Here is an 11,831-nt window from a genome sequence, read left to right on the forward strand (position 1 = left end):
TTTCTGTAGTGCCTATTATACAACCTGGTATTTCTCTAAGTTTGGATTATTAGCTCATATGAAACCATCATGAACCTAAAATTTTGTGGGATCCAAGTGCTATAACAAAGTCCAAGTTGTTGTGAGGTATGATATAGCAAGACAAGAGCTGCTATAAAATTGTTCTAAATGAGTATGATTATCTTCGAAAAATAATCAAAACCTTGATGTTCCTTAACGGTGATAAATTTTGATATATGACGTTACATGATATAAGTTATCTACGTAAGCTGCTTACTTTGTGTTGAGTTTTGTCAAGTCTTGTTGACCTTTGTTGAGAGGCTTATCATGTTCCCAAGATCAAGATATATGTGCTACACTGGAAGTACGCAAAAAACATGCCTTTCATTTCCACTAAATAAATGCTCCATGTTCTAAAACTATGATCTCTCTCTATGTTTTTATTAGATGAGACATAAAGCTATGCAAGAATATGAAAAGACAAAACATGGACACATGAAGGTCCAAAGTGTTGAAAAAAGTGAGCACATGAAGGCTCAAGAATAAAAAAAATGAGAAAAAAGAGAGAAAGATAGTCATGTCTCAAAATAAGTTAGGGAGAGATCATATCAAATAAAGGAGTATTTTTCATATACCATGAAACATACATGCACATCTTGATTTGAGAGTATGACACTTCTCTCCTTGGATACCACTCTTTAGCCTCCACATTTATATTATGTACTTAGGTTGTGTGATTTACATTCCTAGCTTAGATTCATAGGCTAGTGATAGAATTGGAATCTAGGTTGCATACACTTTTGTGGTAGAGATATCAACACAACTGTCAAAACCTTAGTTGCACAATAGATTTTTTTGCATAGGTTTTGACTAGGTGAAATTTAGAGGCATGGTTTCAGAAATATATTTTAAGTTGTCTAATTCAACCCACTCTTAGGTGTCACCATCCCTTCAGGAGGGAGGAGATGAGGAGGTCAGCGGCATGGCGTCGCAGATTGTATTTTGCATATATTTTGACTCAGGTGAAATCTAGAGGCCTTGGTTTTAGAAATAGATTTCAAGTTGTCTAACTCAAACGCCTCTTAGGCGTCACGGTCCCAGGAAGGAGATGAGGAGTCGGCAGCATGATCATCGCCTATCAATGGAGGGAGTGTCGGTTACAGCCTAACGGGTCAGGTAGAAGAGGGGTAAGACAGGAAGGGAAGGAGCTGGTGTGACTAAGCCACCACCATTGCTGGTGAGGAGAGAGGAGTCGGTGGCAACTATAGTGGAAGGGTCGAAAGAGAGTGGTGAGCAAAGGAGTTGAAGGAGTTAGGCAGGCAGACTTAGTGTTGAGGGGTGGCATATATACCTTAGGGTTACAATCGGCTAGGCCGTAAATGTCTAGTTGGGCTGAGCGTTCCCAATTAGTTCGATACCAAATTAGCTGTAGCAATTTCAGTTCATAAATATCCATGACCAAACAAAGAACCAATTTTTCAGTTCCAGTTACCCCAATTTTAGAACCGGTTCTTTTGGTTCGATTGTTCGTTTCGCTAATAGCCTAGCCCTAATCATGAGACAGATGAGAATTTGTCAACCCCAGTAGACATGTGTTTCACAAATATACAACGGATAGATATTACTCAACAAAGCCAAATATTTATGTTTCAAGCTTGTTCTAAGATTAGCCTAGCAACTTAAAAAGTTATATTTACAAATGAAGAAAGCTTTAGATACATATATTTAAGAAGGCAGAAGAAGCATGCCCTTCAACGAATCAGCTAGTAGCAACAAAAGGCATGAACCCAAAAGGTTATTCACTCGCCTGTAGTTAGTACTTTGGATACCTAAACCCCAGGCTCTGAGGTTTGTATCATTGTATGTCCCACAAGATATCTACGGCTGTACAGAAGTTGTGTATATATGCATGTGATGATTGATGGCTAAAGACTTCCAGGAGTGCATGGAGAGCAAGGCTTAACTGGGGGAGAATACTAGTTAGGTCATGTTTGGTTAGGATCAAAGGGTATTGAGGGAAATTTTGACTTGTTAGGGATTTAATTCGGTTCAACCTCTCCAATTCCCCAGCAAATCTAACAAGGCTTTTGTGGGGCATGTATGTATGCATGAGATCATTGACATTAGATAGCTAGAGTTCCCCAGGAATGCCTGGAGAGCAAGGCATTCTAGTAGGGGAGAATACCACAGTGAGGGGGGCATGATCCGAGAGACTGTAGTTTTCGGGCCACATGCCCTTCTCTACTTCTGGGGGAAAGAGAACAGCTTCCTTCACGGTGAAGCCAAAGGCTTCGTTGTTTGGCTCAAAAGTCTCCAGACTTTCATCAGTGATATCGATTTCAGTATCATCCTCCTCTTGACTACAGCAGTTTGGGCTCCAGATGCACTGCTTTAGAATTAAGAAACACTGTTAGATTTCCACTCTCTTGGAAAAATATATATATGTGATTTAGATCCTTTGTTATGCATATATAATTATGTGATTTCCAATTTTTATGCATATGCTATAATTCCTTGAACAGTTTTAATGACTGCATGGTTTCATACCTCAGATTTGAAGACTTATTTGCCACAATCTTTTTGCTAGGGCTATGCCATTTAAAGTTAACAGAGAATGATGGTTCACTTATATACGGAAACTCTGATCTATGGTAAAACTGATAAAGAGCAGTATAAATCTAGAATTGAAGTAAAAAAACTGTCTTGATGACAAAGCAAAAGTAAAGAATGCTTGTAGTCAGATGACATATTAGATGAGATTTCATCAAAATCTGACCTTTGTGAAACTTACAGGGTTTTTGGTTTGAGGAACCACTCCATCCTAGATGAGGTGGTGCATCATGAGCTCATTCCTCAAATTTGGTGGGATGACTCCATTCCTCATACTAGTACTAGTTATTAGCTTGTGAGGAATGAGGTGATGATGCATCAATCTATTCCATTCCATGAACCAAAAAAAGTGAGGAATGAGGAGATGATGGACTAACTTCTTCCTCAAACCAAACACACCATTAAAGATTATATCCACACTCTATCAGAATAATGCATTAGATTCTCCCAAGCATGCATTCTATTGTGACATCTAATTTTTTTATGGTCCATCTGTCCTTGTTAGATCCCATTTCACGCAATTAACTCCTCTCCTAAAGAACTCCATGAGGATTCAACATGTATCTCAAACAATCACAAGGAATTACCAGAAATTCTTTGTAGTCAATAACACCATCGCCATCACGGTCAGCTTCACTCCATAGCTTTTCAATTTCTTCTGAATTTAGTCGATCAGGATGGACCATTCCTAACTGCATTTACTTTAATATCAGCACCAGTTTTGTCGACAGTAGTATATGTGTACCTAGGAGTTGTTGTTGATACCTGACACAGTGCCTGGTAGAAACTTGAATACGTGATGTGATCATAAAGGTTGTCTGCCTTCAGGAGTGCAAATGCATTCTCCTCAGAAAGGAATGCAACTTGGAGCAGGTACTGAAATTAACACAATTTAGATTCTTAGCTCCTGGTGATGATTAAATAAGAGGCCAGAATAATTAGATCTGTTGTTAACAGCATGTACTTCAAGGTCAACTTCTATTTTATATCAGCATTAAGATGCATATATTAGTGATATAAACTGTTCATTATGTTGCTTACCTTGATGATACCAAAAACAGCTTCGTTCCAGCTTGTCTTCAGGGGCTTCCTGCACTTATCAGGATTCAAAAGCCATATGAAATCAACTCCGCAGACGTTCCCTCGATGGTTTCGGTGACTGACCCACTATGCTCAAGATGTATAAAAAGTAAAAAGTCAACAATAATTCAGTGCTCATAGTACTATTTTGAACAATCAAAATAGCAAAATATTCTTCTTGTTACCTTATGTGCATCTTCTTCGCTGTCACTGTATTGATGAGCAGCGTCATATGATGAAACAAACCCTTGCGAGCGAAGGAACTTGTAAACTTGGCCACGTTTACTTCCATTCCAATCCCTGTAATAGATGTCCAAAAAAATATTAACATCATAACTCAGGTAGAATCCAAAGAAATTATAAATTACTGTGCACCCTAGATACAGACCCACAAAGGATGATTGGCATTGGACCAAGTTTATGCTCTTCCTGGTAAGCCTCAATATACTGAAGGATTTTATATACCTGCCAATTACACCACAAAATTTTTAAGAATCCTACTGAAATATTGAAAACATTATGCTTAGATGTAGAAAAGAATAATGTCTCTACCTGTCTCAAGCGAACTATTGAAAGGCTGTGATCATGAGGGAACAACAAATGAGTGTTGACAATGAGGCTCTGCTGGTGGACACAGCTGGAGCTTTGATTTTGCAAGAACGGCATTGCTGATTCCACATGCAACAGCTGAGCTACTCGATCACCGATGTCATTGAAGAGGAGTTCCCTATAATTCAAAACATTGAAGTAGTTGCTATGTACAGCAGTAAGAAGACCTGCATAGAGATTCATCTTTAGGGAAGAAAAACACCAAGGTGCATTCCATGTATCCAATTCAAATCTGTCTATGCACATATTCAAAACATTCAGAAAGAAAACATAGATCCCATACTAATTGACAATCACCACAGATGTCAACAACATAGGCATTTGGCAAAGCGATTATCAACACTGGAAAGGGAAAATAGGTCTCACAATACAATGATAGTCATTTTGACATCATCATCAGTGGTATTCGACACAAAGAGACCATCAACCCCAGCATCAATACACTTTGGATTTTGATGACACGAATCGAAAAGGACACACACAGCGGCCAAGTTGAATTCCTACCATGGTCCCCTTCAAAAGCACACTCCCACAAAGATCACCTTTCTTACCTTTTTAATATAGCCTATGATCAGGATTTCCTAGATCAATAAATTATTTATATTTTTATGAACCTTCAAAATACAAACAACAACAATTTGCACAAATGGACGGTGGCAGCAACAACACAGCATAATATGTTTTTCCCCATCCTTCTAGGCTCAAACTGAAATGAGTAATCAGGGCTCACCGTCTCCACGATTGTTGGTGCGCGCAAGCTTGAAGAGCATATAATTGGCATCCCCCAGACGCTTCTGGTACATGTCGACCAGCTCGTCGTTCCCCAACCACACCTCCTGATACATGAATCATGTATACTGATGGCTCACATCCCAGACATCACCAGAGGGTCGAACAATCGATAGATTCAGCTCACCTGGAGGCAGATGATGGAGGAGTGATCAGCGAGAAGGCGGTCAATGATCTTCTCGTTGCGGCTGAACCAGTAGGCCCTGTACTGGCTCTCCCTGCAATTCTGCTCACAATGCCAAACACCAACCGTCAAGAATTTTCCATCAAGCCAAAACTAACTAAATAGATTCCCCGCCAAAAGGGAAAGCAGAGCAAGATCCAACCCACCTCGTTGTCCATGCGCTTGTAGATCGGCGCGAGGATGTTAAACGTGGTGCAGGAAACACAGCGCTCGTCCGACAGCTGCCGGCGGTGATGGTGGTGGCGGTCTCGCCGTCGCTTCGCCCGCGCCTCCCTCCGCTGCTTCTTCAGTCTGCACCAAACACACACAACAAAACCTCACCTCAGCAAACAAGCGGGCCGTCAATCCAAGCCCACGGCGGATGAGGCTAACCGAGCAATAAGCCACACATAGCTGGACAGGGCCGCCGCCGGCGGATGCTCACCATTGCGATGATTCGTAGGGCGTGGAATCTGAGACTTGGAGGTCGTGTGGCCTCGGCTTCTTGTCGATTTGGCGGCTACTAGCAGAGGAGGAGAGGAATGGGATTGATGCTTTTCCCTGGCCACGGCATCGCCGCATCGGCATGGCTTTTATATAGACCTCACCACCGTCGAAATGGTTAAAAAGAATCTTTGCACGAGAAAATGGGTGCCGGAAAATACGCGAGCCAGAATGGAGCATCTAAACCACGGGCCGGTCAGCTGAGCGGTCTACGCCACCCACGAGGCCCACACGTCGGCGGGAGGGTGTGGTGAATGTGACCGTTCGGGTCTCGTGTAGTCACCGTTGTCGCGCGGGTTTCATTATTGCCGTTTTGCTTTGACGACCCGTGGAGGTTTTAGGTTGGTTGTAGGTTGGTTGTCCATTGGTCCAATTCAGGTATGTTATTTTTGTTTTCTTATTAGTATGCGTGGCCTAATAATAGGTCTCATTCGAGCACAAGTGTCCAATGAAAAAAAGTTAGACGATTTAGTTAGGAAAAACATGAGAAGAACGATGGCTAGGTCAGTTCACCTGCAATGCTATATTAGTCATAAGAGGCGGAGCCACCGCTAGGGGCGAGCTTGGACGACCACCCTAGGTACCTTGAGTCCGGGCACCCCCCCCCCCCCCCCCACCCCTAGACTTGGCGTCTAGCGAAAGGGCGCGAGGTGGAAGAGACGAGGAACCGAGAGGTTGAAGACAACGGCAGCGCTAACGGTGGTGCTGCTCTTCGAGACGAGGCGGAGAATAGAACATCATGGGCCAGGCCTGGCCTCCTGAGACTAGGCCGTGACCGTTTGCAGCAGCCCAACAAACACCAAGTTGGCCTTAGGGGCAGGCGGCACCGCTCACTCCTGCGACGTGATCATGTGAACGAGACCAGACAAAGACGACCGGCGCGTGTTGATACTTCTTATATCTATTGGATGGTTTCCGCAAGCATATAGAAAAATATCGTGTAGCACTTTGCTCGGTAAGTATTTCGAGGTCATATTTATATTTCCCTAAGAGAAGGTGGAAAGGATAGGATGGCTGATGAATAGAAATGCTAGGGACTGGAGTATCTGGTAAAAGAGAAGTCCTCAGCCAAAGTGAGTTGATGATAGTGTAGAGGTGTTGATAGAAAGGTGGGATAAAGGTGGATTAGAAAAAAAGGGTAGAAGTCAAGGAGTCTAGAAGTAAGGCAAAGCTAATGGGAGAGCGAGCAAACTATCTATCTTAAGCAACAATGTTAATCTAAGGATTAGAAAGAGCTATTTAGTACTTCAGAGCACAACCCGCCTAAACAACTAGGGGATGAACTAGACAAGGTCTGCCACGAGCCCTACAATTTGATAACTAGACCCAACGTGGTGGAATACAGAGGATGGATAGGACTATCACCACCTGCTAAATACCACAATCTATTCTAGGGATCTAGCCGTATCCACAGGCAAGCTATAGCCTAAGCACCACGCTTAATCTATAAACTCACTCCATCGATCCAACCTTCGGTGAAATGAGATCGAAGTACCCTAACCAGACGGTGGAACTCGTACTATTGAATATCAAACTAAGTAAAGATTATCTATGCTAATAATGCTAAGAGCAAGCACCTAACCTCACTAAAGATGAACAAGAGTGAACTAAAACTTGAATAAAGAAAAACTATATTACTAAATAAAATACTGAACAAAGTAAAGTACTGAATAAATTAAAGTACTAAGAAAGAATAAAAGAGAGCTATACCAGACCCAGAAGACTCTTTGCAACTCCGAGCATAGCTCCGCACTAGCTCTACTTCCACTACTAGCCTACTACTACTTCTAGAGCTACTCCTCGAGCTTGTGTGTAGCTTGAAAGCTTGGATATGCTTGCTTATGCTTGGGGATGATCTTCGCCGAGATCCACACCTCCTTTTATAGTGTATAGAGGAGGTGGGGGTACTTATAGGCAGTGAGTGAGGTGGTGGAAGGCAGTGAGCGTCGAGTGACCACTACTACAGACAGTTTATCACCGTCGGTTCTAGACCCCCTTCACCGATGATTTTGGCCCCTATTGGTGAACGTCGACGGTGAAAGTCGGACTGACCACCACGGGTTGCGTGCTAGTGGAGGTATTGGTCATCACCGTCAGATCAGCATACCATCCGGCGGTGCTGGCGGTTACTTCACCGGCATGTTAGATCATGGTCCGACGGCACTTGCTCGCGTACCACCACAAGTGTTATGCACGATCTGGCAGTGATGATAGGGATAACAAAGTCGGTTTGACGTACCACCCAGGGAAGATGATCCTGACGCTGATGCAGTTATGAGCAGAGCCAGTCGCCGTTCGATCCTATGGTGTTGATGGCGGTACCAATGTCGGTCTGGCGTACTATGCTGACAGTGAAGCCCTCTCCATCATTGTCGTACTATGCGGCGATGTTGTTACCATCATTGCCACTGGTTGATTCCATATAACCAATGGTTTTGATAGGCCATCACTGATACTGCATTTTCTAGAATCAATTATAATAATAATAGAAATATTATTTCAATTACACCAGACCCTAGGTCATATACATATATACACAATGTCATACATATATACATCACTACCAAGACACAGTTCCATAAAACACATCCATCCGCAAGAATGACAGAGTTGCATCATAAAACACATACGACAATGGTCTCCATCGAGATTTTCGAATAGGTCCATAATGAAACTGCCAAGGTGTTCTTGCAACCCAAGTGTAGTCGGTCAACATCGTTGTACCTTGACCATAGTTTCTACAACATAAGAAACATAGTTAGGACATGCATTTGCTATAGACTTAAAATTAGGTCGCTCAATTGACTAAGGGGGAACAAGCTAAGAGCCGGAGTAGCCATATATATCTTGGTTGAGGGTGGTAATGTAATGCAGGACATACCATATTAATCCAGTGCCCAAGTGCTGTGTTGCGATCACATAGGCATCATGTACATGCATAGTGATGAAAAAAATTCTAAAGCAGTCGATATTGCTTTGCTCTTTTTGTTGTAGTTCTCAAAGGCCCAGTGTGAAAAACTCATCATGAGAGTGACATATAATGACCAAAGCTAACAATAATCTAATATTTGGCCAAATGTGGGATAGTAGTAGCTACCTAGCTTGTCTTACTTGTTCAGCATGATAGATGTTGGATATTGGTCTCATGGTATCCTTGGAGAGCCAAAAATAGTGAGAGTGCATTCCTGTAGGATGATGTAAAAATAGATATATATAATGGTTCCTGCATTCACAATGTCCCCATGAAAAATAGCTTGGCTGAACCACTAAATATGTAATGTGTACTACAAAATGAGGCATTTGCAACAAACTTACATGGCATTTTTTAGGCTACAAGTATGGAGGATATCTGACTTGTTAAACAACAAGCCCTTTGTCAATTCATCAAAAACAATGAGCATTGGCTGGGTTTAAGAACCCCATCTAAACCTGCATTTGAGTACATTAAATCTACAAAATAATTAAATGTGTAGTTAGACACATTCACCTCGGTGTTCAAATAAATGCATTTGTATATACTAACGAAACTGAAATGGTCGATCCACCACCTTGATATGCCTGCCAAGGGCGAACTTTTTGTAAAATTGATACAACTTCTACTCGATCCACGACACCAATTGCCTCCACAGGTTGTCCGGCATTGTGTTCACTAACCATGGGCGCTTGCACAACACTCAGGTGTTGGTATTTGTTAACGCAAATAGTTAAATTCGTAAGCGCATGGATACCGATGTAGCTTTCACTCGGGAGTATTACAAGGTATCGATTTCCACATAGAATGCAAAGTGTACTAATCAAGAATCAAGGTCATCTAAGGAAAAGTGTTTTTGTGGGTAGAGAGGAATTTCCTAAGGTTTCCTTGGCCAATCTATAAAATCAAGGATCAGGTTATCTCAAGTTTATTTACTTCGAGACATCAGAACACTAGATATAGACAGGGATAAGAAAGGGGCTAGGAAGCTTCGACTACGGTCCTACAAACACCAACCTGAACATGGTGGATTATGTCGGCCATCAGAGCTGTTACCACCTAGGGCTACCACAACTATCTATGGGGCTAGGTGCAATTCTAGGTAATCACAAGACTAAGCACCACGCCTACTCTTATCGATTACTACTCTAGTGTTGGAAAGACTAGAGCACTTGATGCAAGTGGGAATCCAACAAATAAACATAAGATTAATAATGAACTTAATTAAATAAATAAGCCAAAAATACCAAAGTAATATTCTAGATGTTAATTAAAGACTAGGCTACACCTGCCGAGATACAAAGTCGAGGAGGATCCGACAGGCCTGGCTCCTTGTCAGTGTTTTGAACCACCGATGAGTAAATTTGTATTTATGCGTCTGGCTCGGATGGTGTGCTTAGAGGACACGAGGTTTATACTGGTTCAGGGCAGAAAGTCTCTATGTCTAGTTCGTCGCTGCTGCTTGTGTTACTAGCACTGAAATTTTGTAGTAGGGGTTACAAATAGGTGACAGAGGGAAAGGATCCCAAGTCTCTAATGGAAGGAGTTAATGGGTGCTGAGAGCTCGGTTGCTGCTCAATAGTGTGTTCAGTGTCGTGCTCTTGTGTTTTCTATCTTGTGGTTCAGCTTCGTGAGGATCTAGCTCCCTCCTCTTCATGGGGCGCCCTACTTTACCTTTTATAGGCCAAGGGAAAGCAGTTGGTGTTTACACCAAAATTTGGGAGAAGAGCAGCGGGAACTCGTGGGCTTCTAGAATTATGCCAATCAAGGAGTCGATAGAGTAATGATTGATATCTACTGGATCGAATGCAACACTGGATTGATTCTCTCCGAATGATGTCAGCAGATAACGATGACAGGATATAATTGGCGCTAAGAAGATACATATCAGACTCTACAAAAGGAAAAAAATTAGAGTCCAAGTTATCTTAAGATAGGAATATTTCCTTCATACCAAAGAATCGTATTGAGTCGTACTCGAGTAGGGTTTGTTTTTAGACTCTGAGTATAAATACCAAACCCTGGCTATTGTAAAAGAACACAATCAATCAAATATAAGTCAATTACTTTTTTCGGCTCCAGGCCACCCCTTAGGAGTAGGAGTAGAGTAGATCTCGACGAGTTCTTCAGCAAGTACGGCTGCATCGATCTAGGTCGACCTCCACTGCTTGTCTGTAAGTACCAGTCATGGTTTATACCTCTGTTCGTATGGCTGCATCGATCCGGTCGACCCCCACTATGACTCTAGTATAGGCTAGTTATCGACTCTTGTCTAATTCAAGTATGGCCTATGTGATTCTGCCTCACACCCCACTGCTTGAATTAGATCAACGGTTAAGTTATCGGCTCTACCTTAGTATGGCAGTCTTTGGTAGATTCATTAAGTTACCGATATTGCTTATTGCTTTCATCGTTTATCTAATTACAAGCAATATCACTCTGCTCGATTGAGATTGATCTAAATCGACCTTATATCTTATTTAACTCATCATTTGCTAATCTAAAAATTGATCTAATCTACATCATAAGTGATAAGTTATGTTTTTATCGGCTATTTTACATCAATCTTAATCATGCATAGCGTGCGGTTAAGGCATGTCCGATCTTGAGTAGATCTATTAGTTAATGAAAATCGTTCCATGGCCCGTCATCATGGCCTATGGGATTCTGCCTCTCACCCACTATTGGCACCATGGAGTGGGGATCGTTAGTTGGTAGACCCGTTCCTGAGAAGGCATGACCTTAACTGTGCGCTATGCCTAAGTCGGCAGTTTAGCCGATATCGAGCGCTTTCACGAATAGTTCACATTACGAGATCATTGAAGTAGAGATAAGTTGAAAGATATGTTAGCCCCATGATCTTATTATTGTATTACGGCCTACATGATTCTGCCTCATGCCCCACTGATATTAATAATGAGTTAGGGTCATCGAGTCTATTATTGTTACTACGGCCTACATGATTCTACCTTATGCCCCACTGGTCATGGCGATAGATAGATCTAATATGTTCATTAGATTTATCTTTATTAAATGGTTAAGTGGTGTTGAATTATTTCTTTATATAAAAAGGAGTTCCGTTACTTGTAATCATTGGCTCAGTAT

The 11,831-nt window shown here is 41.9% G+C and overlaps 1 protein-coding gene across 2 annotated transcripts; it reads right to left on the reverse strand.

Annotated features, from left to right (window-relative positions):
• Window positions 1–1,595: 1,595 nt before the first annotated feature.
• On the reverse strand, window positions 1,596–5,887 carry LOC136526615 (uncharacterized calcium-binding protein At1g02270). 2 transcript variants are annotated; one of them, XM_066519233.1, is made up of 10 exons: window positions 5,419–5,887; window positions 5,216–5,314; window positions 5,030–5,135; window positions 4,243–4,466; window positions 4,079–4,155; window positions 3,876–3,990; window positions 3,652–3,777; window positions 3,376–3,486; window positions 3,198–3,302; window positions 1,596–2,386 (listed from the first exon to the last, which is right to left on the reverse strand). In XM_066519233.1, the coding sequence occupies exons 1-10, from the start codon at window positions 5,428–5,430 to the stop codon at window positions 2,132–2,134; spliced, it is 1,230 nt and encodes a 409-aa protein (XP_066375330.1). In that variant the 5' UTR covers window positions 5,431–5,887; the 3' UTR covers window positions 1,596–2,131. The 2 variants fall into 2 exon arrangements, with proteins under 2 accessions (XP_066375330.1, XP_066375325.1); XM_066519228.1 differs by having other exon boundaries at window positions 1,596–2,389.
• Between the last annotated feature and the right edge of the window lie 5,944 nt (window positions 5,888–11,831).

This window comes from Miscanthus floridulus, chromosome 2 (assembly GCF_019320115.1).
Source record: "Miscanthus floridulus cultivar M001 chromosome 2, ASM1932011v1, whole genome shotgun sequence".
Taxonomy (NCBI): domain Eukaryota; kingdom Viridiplantae; phylum Streptophyta; class Magnoliopsida; order Poales; family Poaceae; genus Miscanthus; species Miscanthus floridulus.

What these genes read in the sequence shown, in the direction of transcription:
- LOC136526615 (XM_066519228.1), bottom strand. An exon ending in CAATAGTTCGCTTGAGACAG is followed by an intron (nt 4,156 to 4,242) that starts GTAGAGACATTA and finishes TGTAATTGGCAG; the next exon opens with GTATATAAAATCCTTCAGTA. An exon ending in TCTACCAGGCACTGTGTCAG is followed by an intron (nt 3,303 to 3,375) that starts GTATCAACAACA and finishes AAGTAAATGCAG; the next exon opens with TTAGGAATGGTCCATCCTGA.